The 16,688-nt window shown below is 49.8% G+C and overlaps 1 protein-coding gene across 1 annotated transcript; it reads right to left on the bottom strand.

The window, feature by feature from the left end:
* Nucleotides 1-990: 990 nt before the first annotated feature.
* pax8 (paired box 8) lies at nt 991-13,729 on the bottom strand. Its single transcript, XM_041231982.1, has 9 exons — nt 13,593-13,729; nt 12,947-13,209; nt 11,737-11,874; nt 6,911-7,083; nt 6,273-6,381; nt 5,308-5,547; nt 4,579-4,662; nt 1,986-2,072; nt 991-1,685 (listed from the first exon to the last, which is right to left on the bottom strand). The coding sequence occupies exons 1-9, from the start codon at nt 13,727-13,729 to the stop codon at nt 1,609-1,611; spliced, it is 1,308 nt and encodes a 435-aa protein (XP_041087916.1). The 3' UTR covers nt 991-1,608.
* Between the last annotated feature and the right edge of the window lie 2,959 nt (nt 13,730-16,688).

The raw sequence follows: 16,688 nt of genomic DNA, 5'->3' as shown, positions 1-16,688 counted from the left end.
TATCCCCCCACCCCGCACACTCACACTCTATCACTCATGCACACACGCACTCACGCGCTCACACACACACACACACTCACGCACGACACACACTCACTCACGCACACACTCTCACGCACTCACACACACACAGAACAATAAGAACACACCACAGCGGCTGATTCATAACATGCTTTATTTTAATTAAAATACTTCTTATAGAAATCATTTATTTACATCCATCGAAATATAAACAAGAAGAAAAAAACAAACAAACAAACAAACAGCCATGTTTGGGAGTGGACGAGCTCTTGGGTCATTTCAACAACAGCTTTTAAGACTTAATAAGAACTTCTAGTGTGTCTCACACCTAAGCAGGGCGGTTCGAGGACACATTTTCTCTATTCGTCTCGTTTCCAGTATTTACACCAAACTAGCAAGACTGCCTGTCAGAAACATCCTCAACACAGGGCTGGGAACTCCTGTTGCACAGCAAAGTCAGCCAGTCCAGGTTTTACTACCAGCTTGATGAGCCCCAGTGTGTCTCGTTATCAAGCTCAGGTGTGCAGACCCAGTGAAGGCGCTTGGCGTGGAGTGCAGGATGCACCCTACAGCCTGGAGATCGCAGGTTCCAGTCCAGGCTGTGTCATCGCCGACCGTGTCGGCAGGGAATACACGGCTCACTGCGCACCAGAGCCCCCCTGTGGCTGATAGGACGCCTGCGGTTCTGCAGTGGAGCTATTCAGATCTAACCCTAACCCTAACCCTAACCCTAACCCTAACCCTAACCCTATTCAGATCTGTGCTGTCCTCCGGCATTATAGGTCTGGTGGCGAATGATGACTGATTGGCAGGAGCACGTTTCAGAGGACGCACACTCCAGTCTCCGTTTCCCGAGTCGCCAGGGGGTTGCAGGAGTGAACCAGAATCAAAATAGTAATTGGGCATTCCAAACTGGGGAGAGAACTGGGGTAAAAAACCATTGGCGACGACTAGAAAAACAAGCTCAGGTGTGTCTTATGATTAAACTCTTAGTGAAACCAGGACTGGATCACACTGCTGTGCCCCGGGAGTCTCATTCCCATCACTGTGGTGACTGAACTAACTAGATCAGGTCCACTGGTCCCCTGCAGTGTATTTCAGGGTTATGTTAAATCAATAAAAGTCTGAGCAAAGTGTAATACGACTCAAGCAAGCCTTTCAACAGTTAACAGATACAGACAGTTTTCTCCACTCTCTCTCTCCGATTCCAAATTTTTGTTCATAAATACAGAATTAAGGAGGGAGGGAGGGACAGAGGGAGGGGCGGGTCAAGACATACGCACCCCACAAACTTGGTTTATATATTTATTTATTCATTTATTTGTTTTGCAAAGCGGTTTCGCACGAAACAGCCGGGTTTCAGACATAGTGACCGGTCGTAGGTCAACCGAATGGTCAGTTTTCTCGTTGCGATCCCGGGCCGCTCTCAAAAACGGGTTTTAAAAGTTTGTTTCGTTGCTCCAGAAGCACTCTGTTAACACAAGGGCCGATCCTGGCCGTGTCGCCTTTTTTTATAAGGGGGGGTGGGGTTTGTGTTGCTCCTGGTTTCCTATCCCGCTGATTGTGGAATTGCAGTTTCCGTGGCGACTACAGGTGGTCGTATGCGGCGGCCGCAGTGGAGGGAGGGGTGGTCCGGGGGGCGGAGCTGTAGTAATAGGGTGAGCCTGTGGGGGGAGGTAGAGAGGCGGGGTTAGTGACAGTCCGGATTCGGTTATAATCACAGTTTAGAAACGCTAAAAGAAATAAATTCAATGGCAAACGTTTCCACTAGAAGTCTTTCTCAGCGTCTTCGGTGTAAATTCAATGGCAAACATTTTGACTAGAAGTCTTTCTCATTTTTTTCTCAATGTCACCAATCGAACCAGAGCTCTTACACCCCCCCCCCTGGCCCAAACAGTCTGATCTGAGGGGGCTGCTCTCCCTCGCTCCCCAGCGAGGAGCTCTCGAGCCTGGCTGAGTCTTACCGAGGATCCCTGAGTTGGTGAACCTCCAGGCATCGCTGTAGGAGGTGTAGGGGGAGTGAGAGTAGGCAGTGCTGGAGTACTCGCTGCCTGGGGAGAGAGGGGAGAGAGCAGGCTGTCAATAGCTGTTATCATTATCATTATTATTATTCAACACAGATCTTGTCTACTATGAATTGTCACTGCCTGGGAAACCAAGAGGAAAGAGAGCAGGCTGTCAATATGAATCACTAATGCCACTGGTGTTGTTGTTATTAGTGTTAAAATTGTTGAACTCGGGTCTTGTCTAGTATGAATACTCACTGCCTGGGGAACCAACAGAAAAACTGTGTGTGTGTGTGTGTGTGTTTGTTTCTCATCGGACCTTGCACTCGGACTCCTATCAGTCACACAATGTGTGTGTGTGTGCGTGTTTGTGTGTGTTTAGAGAGTCAGTCCTCTGACACACAAAAGAAACACTCAGTCCTCGTGGTGAGTCGTGCACACACACACACGACACGTGACACACCACATAAAGGAGTTCCCTGGGACGACTCGGTCCCTCTCGTGGAGGTGTGTGTGCGTGTGCGTGTGTGTGTGTGTTAAAGAGTCAGCGGGGACGAACAGCTGAGTCGAGGAGAGTGTGTGTGTGTGTGTGTGTGTGTGTGTGTGTCGTGTGTGTGTTTTTTTAGAGTTTCAGGGACCTGAACTCGGAGCCGTGAGGAGACACCACACACACACACACACACACACGGTGTTAACGTCCAGAGCCGTGGAGTCGCACACTACCACACAACGCAAGATGTCAGGGACGAACCGTGAGCGAGTCGGACACTACCCACTTCGTGTGTGTGTGTGGTGTGTGTGTGCGTCCACGCCACAAAGAGTCAGGGACGAACGTGAGCTCGGTGTGTGTGTGTGCGGGTGTGTGTGTGTGTGTGTGCGTGTGTGTGTTTCTCAGTCCCTGCTTGCACTCGGCTCCTCTGTGTGTGTGTGTGTGTGTGTGCGTGTGTGTGTTTCTCAGTCCCTGCTTGCACTCGGCTCCTCTGTGTGTGTGTGTGTGTGTGTTGTGTGTGTGTGTGTGTGTGTGTTTCTCAGTCCCTGCTTGCACTCGGCTCCTCTGTGTGTGTGTGTGTGTGTGTGTGTTTCTCAGTCCCTGCTTGCACTCGGCTCCTCTGTGTGTGTGTGTGTGTGTGCGTGTGTGTGTGTGTTGGTGTTTCTCAGGGGCCTGTCTGCACGTCGGGCTCAGGAGAGGCATGTGTGTGTGTGTGTGTGCGTGTGTGTGTGTGTTTTTCTCAGTCGCTGCTTGCATTCGGGTAGCTCGTGGTGTCTTGTGAGTGTGTCAAGGTGTGTTTCCTCAGTCGCTGCTTGAGGCTCGGCTCTCAGACGAAGGGAACAGTTCAGTTGCTTTCCTTGTAAAAGGGCATTCATCATTCCCTGCTTGCTGGAGAGCTGGGGGGTCAAATCCAGTGGAGAAGTGATGCGTGCAGCCAAGTCTTTACGACTACTTCCTCCCTCCCTGCACCCTCCTCCCCCCTCCCTTCCAGCGCCCTCCTCCCTCCGTCCCTCCCTGCACCCTCCTTTCCCCTCCCTGCACCCTCCTCCCCCCTCCCTTCCAGCACCCTCCCTCCTTTCTTTTTAAACATTCCAATATTTAATTGGTAATTAATTAGAAGAGATTGAAAGTCACCCTCTGTGAGTTCTGGTGTATAACCCCCCCCACCTTCCCCTCCCGCAAAAAGAAATCAGACTAATTTCGCGCTTCAAAGGGCAGGTACCCAACCCCCCTCCCGAAATGGAACCCTGCGGCCCCTTCATTTCCATGACAACGTGCTGTCAACAAGCAGGCCGGCTATGATTGGTCGGAGCCGGTGATCCCCGAAACCGCGGTCCTGTCTCTGCGATCGCAGGCGGGTAGGTACTGATTAACTCGCCAGCCAGCTTTCCTGAACTGGTTCAAGTTAATAAACTACAGCAGAAAAGAGAAAACAAGGGAGCCGAGGAGAGCCGGCTGACTCCCTTTCTCTCTCCTTTCGCTCCCCTTGGAAAAGTTTACCACAATATTTTTGCACTCCAGCTTAGCAGCTCCCCACCCCTTATACTTTACCACACCTCTCTGTGCTTTACAATGCTTCCCTATGCTTTACCAGACCTCTCTGTGCTTTACAATGCTTCCCTATGCTTTACCAGACCTCTCTGTGCTTTACAATGCTTCCCTATGCTTTACCAGACCTCTCTGTGCTTTACAATGCTTCCCTATGCTTTACCAGACCTCTCTGTGCTTTACAGTGCTTCCCTGTGCTTTACCACACCTTTCTGTGCTTTACAATGCTTCCCTATGCTTTACCAGACCTCTCTGTGCTTTACAATGCTTGCCTATGCTTTACCAGACCTCTCTGTGCTTTACAATGCTTCCCTATGCTTTACCAGACCTCTCTGTGCTTTGCAATGCTTCCCTATGCTTTACCAGACCTCTCTGTGCTTTGCAATGCTTCCCTATGCTTTATCAGACCTCTGTGCTTTACAATGCTTCCCTATGTTTTCCCATGCTGTCACTGTGCTGTATCACACTGTGTTGTGCTTGTTCTAGGGGACACTCTTTGTATTAACTCTTTACCTGCCACCATGCTGTACGCGCTCTGCCCGCTGCTGGGGATGTGGGGGGGGTACCCCGGGAGAGTGGAGCCCACCATGTCCCGACCTGCAGGAACACAGAGAGCGTGTATAACATACACAATATCACCACTGTAATGCATGTCTTTATAATATACAGCACTAGACCCTGATGTTGATGAGATCCAGCTCTCTGAAATGTCTCTATAATAATCAGCACTAGACTCTGATATTGATGAGACACAGCCCTCTGAAATGTCTTTATAATATACAGCACTAGACCCTGATGTTGATGAGATCCAGCCCTCTGAAATGTCTTTATAATATACAGCACTAGACTAGACCAGCCCTCTGATATTGATGACCCTGATATTGATGAGACACAGCCCTCTGAAATGTCTTTATAATATACAGCACTAGTCCCTGATATTGACGAGATCCAGCCCTCTGAAATGTCTCTATAATAATCAGCACTAGACCCTGATATTGATGCAACCCAGCCCTCACAGTGAAATGAGTGAAGAAACAGCTGCGTGGGTTTCTGGTGATCACTGCTTGTCTTATTCATGACTCTGTGCAGAACAGCGATCCACTTAAACCCCAGCTGCTGTTCTCTCCTCACTCCGCTGGACAGCGGCGCCCCTGGCCTGCGGAGAGCTGGACCCTGGTAATGGGACCCTGGTTTGGTGCAGCTCTGAGTGACTGGGTGAGGGTCCCGCTGCCCAGCTCTTACCTGCCAGGAGGGGCTGAGTGCTGATCTGCCCGTACAGAGGCGTGTGGGGCGGGTGTGGTGTGAACGCGTTGAAGGGGCACATGTGGGCAGAGCCATTCATAGAGACTGCAGCCTGGGTTGGCTGCAGCTCCAGCAGGGCGGGGTTTGGCAGCCCGTGGGGGGAGGAGCCTGCGTGTGCTGCTTCCGAGGTGGAGGACGAGGAGGATTCCTGCTTCATGCACAAGGGGGCGCTGTGGTAGTCTGCGGGCGCCAGAGATGAAGAGAGATGAGATGAAATGAAACCCAATATATATTATATCCCAATATATATACTTATATTATATATATATATATATATATATATATATATATGTGTATACCAAATTTGTGTTCTGATTTAAAAATTTTATTTTTCTAGTTTACTACTCTACAACCTATTACACTAACCTTGACTGGGGGTGGGGGGGGAAAACTTTTCAAATTTTTTTCGCCAACCCAAACAAAACCCCCACATGCTCCTCTCGAATTGATAGGCGCGACCATTTATTTGTCCCAGCTGTAACCCTACCTTGCGGGACTCTTGATGGTACAACGTTGTCGTACACTAGCAAGGACCAAAGTTGATCTCTCAAATGTATTAGTCGTGATTAGGCACTCGAACAATGGATCATGTGTGACCCGCGAACTAGTACCTAGACAATCATTTTGGACCTGACCGTAGTGTGACGAACACGTTACTCTCAGACTAAGGGTCGGGACTTACACTAAATAAGTTCGTCGCGGTCCTACTTAATGTGATTTATTTCAGAGCTCACTGATTAATGGCTTACTTTGCATGATATGTGTTTGATACTGAAGAGCGTTAGATTGTGTGTCTGTCTGTCTGTCTGTCTGTCTGCCTGTACGGTGTGTGTGTGTGTGAGGTTCTGCGTGCCTGGGTATGTGCTTGTTTGTTGATTGATGTCTGTCGCTACGGCAACTCTTACCTGATACCATGGAATATCCCTGATGGGCGCTGAGATTTCGACCAATGGCAGTGCCGGAGAGCTTACCATCCTCGATGCTGCTGTTTAGCAAGGAGAGGGGGTACAGAGCCTGGGGGAGAGGGGAGAGGGGGTTAGGGAGAATTCGACGACTTCTCCTCTCAGTCTGGAACACCACAGAAGCGCTCTGTGAGTCCTGCAGGTGATTGGATATTTCTGACCCCTCTAATGAATCCATGTATTTTTGTACAGCGCTTTTCATGGCAAGCAACAATTAAACTAGAATGTGAAACCTTAATTAAAAATACTAACAACTAAAACATCAAAAGTCTGTTTTTCATAAGCCTGGGGGAAAAACAGCCACGTCTGAGATGAGTATCGCTTTAGTGCCGAGTTCTGACCGCTGTCCAGAGGCCACGCTATAGGTGCCTGATCAGAGATTCTGGTTGAAAGATATATTCTCAATGTTTCTGTATGTAAAAATGTTTATACCAGAAGCAGGGTATATCTAGTGGGAGTACACCACAGTGTCCAGTAGCCTCGATTATGCCCTATTGGGGAACATCTTTTGAAATGCATTTCAAAGGCTTAGCTGGCCGGTTGAGGTTGTGTTCCTGTGCGCTGTGGGGCGGGGCTCCTACCTGCTCAGCCTTGCTGTGATTGGCTGATGCGAAGGCCTCAGGGGGATAGGGATGTCTGTTGAAGCCACAGTCCAGCGTGCCGGAGAAGGGGGGCTCCCCGCGGAGCTGCTTCCGAGGGGCGCTACCCACACTGCCCTGGGAGTCCACACTCAAACGGCAGCTCTCCTGATCACCTGCGAGAGAGACGGAGGGCAGTCAGGAACAGAGAGGACAGAGGAAGGGAGGGAGAGATAGATGGATAGAGACAGACAGATAGATGGATGGATGGATGGTACTCAACTTTATAAAGGTTTCCCACAGTAAAAGCACAGCACAGGGAAGCATTGTAAAGCACAGAGAGGTCTGGTAAAGCATAGGGAAGCATTGCAAAGCACAGAGAGGACTGGTAAAGCATAGGGAAGCATTGTAAAAGCACAGAGAGGTATGGTAAAGCATAGGGAAGCATTGTAAAGCACAGAGAGGTCTGGTAAAGCATAGGGAAGCATTGTAAAGCACAGAGAGGTCTGGTAAAGCATAGGGAAGCATTGTAAAGCACAGAGAGGTCTGGTAAAGCACAGGGAAGCATTGTAAAGCATAGGGTAGCATAAAGCACAGAGAGGTCTGGTAAAGCACAGGGAAGCATTGTAAAGCACAGAGAGGTCTGGTAAAGCATAGGGAAGCATTGTAAAGCACAGAGAGGTCTGGTAAAGCACAGGGAAGCATTGTAAAGCACAGAGAGGTATGGTAAAGCACAGGGAAGCATTGTAAAGCACAGAGAGGTCTGGTAAAGCATAGGGAAGCATTGTAAAGCACAGAGAGGTCTGGTAAAGCACAGGGAAGCATTGTAAAGCACAGAGAGGTCTGGTAAAGCACAGGGAAGCATTGTAAAGCACACAGAGAGGTCTGGTAAAGCACAGGGAAGCATTGTAAAGCACAGAGAGGTCTGGTAAAGCATAGGGAAGCATTGTAAAGCACAGAGAGGTCTGGTAAAGCATAGGGAAGCATTGTAAAACACAGAGAGGTCTGGTAAAGCATAGGGAAGCATTGTAAAGCACAGAGAGGTCTGGTAAAGCAGAGGGAAGCATTGTAAAGCACAGAGAGGTCTGGTAAAGCATAGGGAAGCATTGTAAAGCACAGAGAGGTCTGGTAAAGCATAGGGAAGCATTGTAAAGCACAGAGAGGTCTGGTAAAGCATAGGGAAGCATTGTAAAGCACAGAGAGGTCTGGTAAAGCATAGGGAAGCATTGTAAAGCACAGAGAGGTATGGTAAAGCATAGGGAAGCATTGTAAAGCACAGAGAGGTCTGGTAAAGCATAGGGAAGCATTGTAAAGCACAGAGAGGTCTGGTAAAGCATAGGGAAGCATTGTAAAGCACAGAGAGGTATGGTAAAGCATAGGGAAGCATTGTAAAGCACAGAGAGGTCTGGTAAAGCATAGGGAAGCATTGTAAAGCACAGAGAGGTCTGGTAAAGCATAGGGAAGCATTGTAAAGCACAGAGAGGTCTGGTAAAGCATAGGGAAGCATTGTAAAGCACAGAGAGGTCTGGTAAAGCATAGGGAAGCATTGTAAAGCACAGAGAGGTCTGGTAAAGCATAGGGAAGCATTGTAAAGCACAGAGAGGTATGGTAAAGCATAGGGAAGCATTGTAAAGCACAGAGAGGGATGGTAAAGCATAGGGAAGCATTGTAAAGCACAGAGAGGGCTGGTAAAGCACAGGGAAGCATTGTAAAGCACAGAGAGGTCTGGTAAAGCATAGGGAAGCATTGTAAAGCACAGAGAGGTCTGGTAAAGCATAGGGAAGCATTGTAAAGCACAGAGAGGTCTGGTAAAGCATAGGGAAGCATTGTAAAGCACAGAGAGGTCTGGTAAAGCATAGGGAAGCATTGTAAAGCACAGAGAGGTGTGGTAAAGCATAGGGAAGCATTGTAAAGCACAGAGAGGTATGGTAAAGCTTGGGGAAGCATTGTAAAGCACAGAGAGGTATGGTAAAGCATAGGGAAGCATGTAAAGCACAGAGAGGTCTGGTAAAGCATAGGGAAAGCATTGTAAAGCACAGAGAGGTCTGGTAAAGCATAGGGAAGCATTGTAAAGCACAGAGAGGTGTGGTAAAGCATAGGGAAGCATTGTAAAGCACAGAGAGGTCTGGTAAAGCATAGGGAAGCATTGTAAAGCACAGAGAGGTCTGGTAAAGCATAGGGAAGCATTGTAAAGCACAGAGAGGTCTGGTAAAGCATAGGGAAGCATTGTAAAACACAGAGAGGTATGGTAAAGCATAGGGAAGCATTGTAAAGCACAGAGAGGTCTGGTAAAGCATAGGGAAGCATTGTAAAGCACAGAGAGGTCTGGTAAAGCATAGGGAAGCATTGTAAAGCACAGAGAGGTATGGTAAAGCATAGGGAAGCATTGTAAAGCACAGAGAGGTCTGGTAAAGCACAGGGAAGCATTGTAAAGCACAGAGAGGTGTGGTAAAGCATAGGGAAGCATTGTAAAGCACAGAGAGGTCTGGTAAAGCACAGGGAAGCATTGTAAAGCACAGAGAGGTCTGGTAAAGCATAGGGAAGCATTGTAAAGCACAGAGAGGTCTGGTAAAGCATAGGGAAGCATTGTAAAGCACAGAGAGGTCTGGTAAAGCATAGGGAAGCATTGTAAAGCACAGAGAGGTCTGGTAAAGCACAGGGAAGCATTGTAAAGCACAGAGAGGTCTGGTAAAGCATAGGGAAGCATTGTAAAGCACAGAGAGGTATGGTAAAGCATAGGGAAGCATTGTAAAGCACAGAGAGGTCTGGTAAAGCATAGGGAAGCATTGTAAAGCACAGAGAGGTCTGGTAAAGCATAGGGAGCATTGTAAAGCACAGAGAGGTGTGGTAAAGCATAGGGAAGCATTGTAAAGCACAGAGAGGTCTGGTAAAGCATAGGGAAGCATTGTAAAGCACAGAGAGGTAAAGGCATAGGGAAGATTGTAAAGCACCGATGGTTGGTAAAGCATAGGGAAGCATTGTAAAGCACAGAGAGGTCTGGTAAAGCATAGGGAAGCATTGTAAAGCACAGAGAGGTCTGGTAAAGCATAGGGAAGCATTGTAAAGCACAGAGAGGTCTGGTAAAGCATAGGGAAGCATTGTAAAGCACAGAGAGGTCTGGTAAAGCATAGGGAAGCATTGTAAAGCACAGAGAGGTATGGTAAAGCATAGGGAAGCATTGTAAAGCACAGAGAGGTCTGGTAAAGCATAGGGAAGCATTGTAAAGCACAGAGAGGTCTGGTAAAGCATAGGGAAGCATTGTAAAGCACAGAGAGGTCTGGTAAAGCATAGGGAAGCATTGTAAAGCACAGAGAGGTCTGGTAAAGCATAGGGAAGCATTGTAAAGCACAGAGAGGTCTGGTAAAGCATAGGGAAGCATTGTAAAGCACAGAGAGGTCTGGTAAAGCATAGGGAAGCATTGTAAAGCACAGAGAGGTCTGGTAAAGCATAGGGAAGCATTGTAAAGCACAGAGAGGTACTGGTAAAGCATAGGGAAGCATTGTAAAGCACAGAGAGGTCTGGTAAAGCATAGGGAAGCATTGTAAAGCACAGAGAGGTCTGGTAAAGCATAGGGAAGCATTGTAAAGCACAGAGAGGTCTGGTAAAGCATAGGGAAGCATTGTAAAGCACAGAGAGGTATGGTAAAGCATAGGGAAGCATTGTAAAGCACAGAGAGGTCTGGTAAAGCATAGGGAAGCATTGTAAAGCACAGAGAGGTCTGGTAAAGCATAGGGAAGCATTGTAAAGCACAGAGAGGTCTGGTAAAGCATAGGGAAGCATTGTAAAGCACAGAGAGGGTCTGGTAAAGCACAGGGAAGCATTGTAAAGCACAGAGAGGTCTGGTAAAGCATAGGGAAGCATTGTAAAGCACAGAGAGGTCTGGTAAAGCATAGGGAAGCATTGTAAAGCACAGAGAGGTCTGGTAAAGCATAGGGAAGCATTGTAAAGCACAGAGAGGTCTGGTAAAGCATAGGGAAGCATTGTAAAGCACAGAGAGGTCTGGTAAAGCATAGGGAAGCATTGTAAAGCACAGAGAGGTATGGTAAAGCATAGGGAAGCATTGTAAAGCACAGAGAGGTCTGGTAAAGCATAGGGAAGCATTGTAAAGCACAGAGAGGTGTGGTAAAGCATAGGGAAGCATTGTAAAGCACAGAGAGGTATGGTAAAGCATAGGGAAGCATTGTAAAGCACAGAGAGGTCTGGTAAAGCATAGGGAAGCATTGTAAAGCACAGAGAGGTATGGTAAAGCATAGGGAAGCATTGTAAAGCACAGAGAGGTCTGGTAAAGCATAGGGAAGCATTGTAAAGCACAGAGAGGTCTGGTAAAGCATAGGGAAGCATTGTAAAGCACAGAGAGGTCTGGTAAAGCATAGGGAAGCATTGTAAAGCACAGAGAGGTATGGTAAAGCATAGGGAAGCATTGTAAAGCACAGAGAGGTCTGGTAAAGCATAGGGGAGCATTGTAAAGCACAGAGAGGTATGGTAAAGCATAGGGAAGCATTGTAAAGCACAGAGAGGTATGGTAAAGCATAGGGAAGCATTGTAAAGCACAGAGAGGTATGGTAAAGCATAGGGAAGCATTGTAAAGCACAGAGAGGTGTGGTAAAGCATAGGGAAGCATTGTAAAGCACAGAGAGGTCTGGTAAAGCATAGGGAAGCATTGTAAAGCACAGAGAGGTCTGGTAAAGCATAGGGTCACATTGATTAAGCAAGAAGGGGTCTTAGCATAGCATTGTCGAAGCACCGGATTGTAAAGCACAGAGAGGGAGAGTGAAAGCACAGACAGCATAGGGAAGCATTGTAAACACAGACAGCTGTGTGATACTCACTGTCCTCGTGCTTCCTCTTGCCCTCTCCCCCCGTGTGCGCGATGCCCAGCAGGCCGTTGATGGAGTAGGTGGAGCCGAGCGAGTCGGAGTGGGGTGACTCTGGGGGGGTCACTGCGGAGCTGGGGGGGGGGGGGGGTGCTGGGGGGGGGGGGGGGGGGGGGTTAGGAAGTACTTGCCACCGGTTGTCACCCACATGCAGGTGGGGTACTTTGGGGGTGCACGGTGTTAGGTAACACATGTCCAGGTCACAGTACTGCACAGCAGTGTCACCCACTCCAGGTTTTACTAACTCCAGTGTGTCTAGGTAACAAGCTCAGGTGTGATTATTAAACTCATATAGATTTGAGGCAATATATGTTTGAGGCAACTTCGCTTCATCAAAACCACGTTGTAATGATTCTTAATGACATCACCAAGAGGCTGACCAGAGTTCAGCCAATAAAAATGTGGCTATTAATCAGACACACCTGAGCTTGCTATCTCTACACACTGTGGCTAATCAAGGTGGTAGTAAAACAGGAATCTGTCTTCCTAACATCCCTTTTATTAATATGATTATTATTATTATGATTGCAGGGATGGTAATAAGACTCCTGTTGCACAGCAGTTTGATCCAATCCTGGTTTCACTATAAGCTTAACCCTTTTGGCTTGAATCCTGCTTCCAGGAGACCACCGGGAGACCTGGTTTGAGGGGCTGTATCAAACCCCCGAGTCTCCCTGCCTGGAGTGCCGTGCAGCAGCCTGAGCCCCAGTCTCCTGAAACCAGGTTCCAAGCTGCAAAGCATTTCCGTGTTCCCTCAGCATTGCTTTATGTGGAGAACAAATTGCCTGTCCTCATATGAGGCTCTCATGCATTCCCTGGGCTCCAGTGTGGCGCCGCCCTGCTGGTATGAGGCTCGGGGGTCCCGTGGTTAAAGAAAGGTGCTTGATACCCAGAGATTCAAATCCCAGCTCAGCCCCTGACTCGCTGTGTGTGACCCCGAGTCACTGAACCTCCTTGTGCTCCGTCCTTCGCATGAGACGCAAAACAAACGAGGTCCTATTGGAAGAGACTCTGCAGCAGCAGCAGTCGTTGATGAAGCAGAGTTCACCCCCCTAGTCTCTGTGAGTCGCTCTGGATAACAGCATCTGCTAAATGACTCATTAATAATAATAATAATAATAATAATAATAATAATAATAATAATAATAATAACAGTAATGCTCACTCAGGCTATGTCCGGGGTTCAAGTCCTTGCCCTCCAGGGGCAGAATGAAGGGTTGCTGCACTTTGGTTCTGATGATCCGGTTGACGGAGCTCACGCTGGGCACCGTGTCGCTGTCGCACACCCCCTCCGCCAGGAGCCGGTCCCGGATCTCCCACGCGAACATCGTGGGATTCTGGCGCTTGTACTCGGCGATCTTGTCCACCACTTTGGGCGTGGCCACCTTGGGCTTGGAGCCGCCAATCACCCCCGGTTTGATGCTTGTTCTAATGAGGGCCACCAAAACCCTCACGAAGGACAGAGTATCATAGTATCTTTCGGGGGGGGGGGGGGGGGGGGGGGGGGGGGGGGGCTAGTTAGTGTTTTCAGGACTTTCCCCAAGTCTCCCAGATACTGATAAAGTATTAAACGTAGGGTTTTGTTCTTCACAGTTCAATCTCTCTCTCTCTCTCTATCTCTCTCTCTCTCCCCCCCCTCTGCCAGTCTCCCAGGTGCAGGACCTGCCCAGTATTCCCACTTACCCCCTCCTCCTCCCAGCGGACGGGTCCCCCGGGTGCTGCTAAATGACCATTACTTCCTCCCCCCTCTCTCTCAGCCCCCCCAGTTCCTCTCTCTCTCCCTCCATTCTCTCAGTCCCCCCGTGGCTCACCTGCCCAGTATCTTGCTGACACAGCCGTGACTGACGCGTAGCTGGCGAGAGATGTCACAGGGCCGCACGCCCTGCTGCGCCATGTCCACAATGCGCTGGCGGATCACCTCCGGCAGAGGCCGTCCGTTCACAAACATTCCGCCTAGTTGGTTAAGACCACCATGGCCTGGGGGGGGGAGGGGGATGGAGATATGAGTAAACAAGCCTCGTTGACACAGGAGCACAGGGGCACACAGACAGACACACAGGAGCACAGGGGCACCCAGACAGACAGACAGGAGCACGGGGGCACGCAGACGGACGCACTGGGGCACGCAGACAGACACACAGGAGCACAGGGGCACGCAGACAGACACACTGGGGCACGCAGACAGACACACAGGGGCACGCAGACAGACACACAGGAGCACAGGGGCACGCAGACAGACACACACAGGGGCACGCAGACAGACACACAGGGGCACAGGGGCACGCAGACAGACACACAGGAGCACACTGGGGCACGCAGACAGACACACAGGAGCACAGGGGCACGCAGACAGACACACGGGGGCACGCAGACAGACGCACAGGGGCACGCAGACAGACACACAGGAGCACAGGGGCACGCAGACAGACACACAGGGGCACGCAGACAGACACACAGGAGCACAGGGGCACGCAGACAGACACACAGGAGCACGGGGGCACGCAGACAGACACACAGGAGCACAGGGGCACGCAGACAGACACACAGGGGCACGCAGACAGACACACTGGGGCACGCAGACAGACACACTGGGGCACAGGGGCACGCAGACAGACACACTGGGGCACGCAGACAGACACACAGGAGCACAGGAGCACGCAGACAGACACACAGGAGCACGCAGACAGACACACAGGAGCACGCAGACAGACACACAGGAGCACAGGGGCACGCAGACAGACACACTGGGGCACGCAGACAGACACACAGGAGCACAGGGGCACGCAGACAGACACACAGGGGCACGCAGACAGACACACAGGGGCACAGGGACAGACACACAGGGGCACGGGGGCACGCAGACAGGACACTGCACAGGGGCACGCAGACAGACACACAGGAGCACAGGGCACGCAGACAGACACACTGGGGCACGCAGACAGACACACAGGGGCACAGGAGCACGCAGACAGACACACTGGGGCACGCAGACAGACACACAGGAGCACAGGAGCACGCAGACAGACACACTGGGGCACGCAGACAGACGCGCAGGAGCACAGGGGCACGCAGACAGACACACTAGGGCACGCAGACAGACACACAGGAGCACAGGGGCACGCAGACAGACACACGGGGGCACGCAGACAGACACACAGGAGCACAGGGGCACGCAGACAGACACACAGGAGCACAGGGGCACGCAGACAGACACACTGGGGCAGCAGACACAGACAGACACACGGGGGCACGCAGACAGACACACTGGAGCACAGGGGCACGCAGACAGACACACAGGAGCACAGGGGCACGCAGACAGACACACAGGAGCACAGGAGCACGCAGACAGACAGACAGGAGCACAGGGGCACGCAGACAGACACACAGGAGCACAGGGGCACGCAGACAGACACACAGGAGCACACGGACAGACAGACGGGGGCATGCAGACAGACACACAGGCACAGGGGCACGGGCACGCAGACAGACAGGCAGACATTGAAAAAGACTTGTGAAAAAATGTTTGTCATTGAATTAAGTTTCGTTTAGTGTTTCTAAATTCATCACTGTTGAATGTTTATGGGGGATCACGCAGGTACACAAACAAACAAAATACTTTTCTTTCTTGTAGAGACTAGAAACAATGGACACACACACACACAGGTACACAACGCCCTTAGTTTACTCAGATGACGATTCCTCCACACACAGCCGCTAGGTTTTGACCTTGACGAGAATAACCCAGAGAGCTGCCCCGCCGTCCGCAGCGTGCAGCGGGGTACACTGAACCCTCTGCAGGGGCACACAGTGCTCGTGCGGTCACAAGGGCAGCGAGACCTGCCCCTGGACCGCTTGGCTGGTTGCAAGCGAGGGCGTGACTGTACGGTTTAGCGCGACCTATCCCAGCGAGTGCTTTTGATTTGCAGCGTTCGGGAAGAGTGACTCGTTTGATCGTGCAAAGATTAAACCGGCGCTTTGATTTAACCCCTCAGAGCGCAGCGCCGTGAGAGAGAACTTTCAAACCGGCAGCACGGCTGTGCGCGCCCACGGCTTAACGTTTTTATTTTATTTACATTTATTCATGTATTGATTTATTAATAACGCGTTTTTCTTGTTTGCTTTAAAAACCGATCTCCTTTTAAACCATTTGCAACCCGTGTGAGCAGAGCCGAGTGCCCGCCGTTCCGCTGCGTTTAACACGCCTGGGTCGAGGGACAGCGTGTTTTGAAAACAGTCGAGGTGCTTGCAGGCATGTGATGCCATGGTAACCAAACTCACTTTGAAATATATTAAAGTGCTTGTGATGTCACGCACTCCATAGTTAACGATTAAGAACACGAGAAAGTTTACAAACGAGAGGACGCCATTCGGACCATCTTGCTCGTTTGGTTGTTAGTAGCTTATTGATCCCAGAATCTCATCAAGCAGCTTCTTGAAGGATCCCAGGGTGTCAGCTTCAACAACATTACTGGGGAGTTGATTCCAGACCCTCACAATTCTCTGTGTAAAAAAGTGTCTCCTATTTTCTGTTCTGAATGCCCCTTTTTCTAATCTCCATTTGTGACCCCTGGTCCTTGTTTCTTTTTTCAAGTCGAAAAAAGTCCCAAAATTTCAGGGGAATCATGATATTTATCAAGTTCCTTCAGGTAAATAAATCTGAGGATTATATATCTCCCCCCGCCCCAAAAAAATCCTAAATGTGTATTTATGTATTTATTTATTTATGTATTTATTTTATATATTCATATTTACTGTATTAAGAAAAAGAGGACTAACCGCTCATGTCGCATCTAGCTAGCATTTTATGGCTAACGGCCTGGGGTTTACTGAACTCCGCGCCATTCTCCCACATGCTAGCGCCCCTGGCCCGGGCAGCGACCCTTTGCTCCGGCGCTCCGCGGTTCCTA

The sequence above is a fragment of the Polyodon spathula genome, chromosome 29, assembly GCF_017654505.1.
Source record: "Polyodon spathula isolate WHYD16114869_AA chromosome 29, ASM1765450v1, whole genome shotgun sequence".
Classification (NCBI taxonomy): Eukaryota; Metazoa; Chordata; class Actinopteri; order Acipenseriformes; family Polyodontidae; genus Polyodon; species Polyodon spathula.
Note: the sequence above shows the minus strand (reverse complement) of the source record. Positions and strands in the feature narration are given on the sequence as shown.

What these genes read in the sequence shown, in the direction of transcription:
- pax8 (XM_041231982.1), bottom strand. Translation starts at nt 13,729, where the DNA reads ATGTTTGTGAACGGACGGCCTCTGCCGGAGGTGATCCGCCAGCGCATT. An exon ending in CACTCAGCCCCTCCTGGCAG is followed by an intron (nt 4,663 to 5,307) that starts GTAAGAGCTGGG and finishes GTGTTCCTGCAG; the next exon opens with GTCGGGACATGGTGGGCTCC. An exon ending in CGCGTACAGCATGGTGGCAG is followed by an intron (nt 2,073 to 4,578) that starts GTAAAGAGTTAA and finishes CTCTCTCCCCAG; the next exon opens with GCAGCGAGTACTCCAGCACT.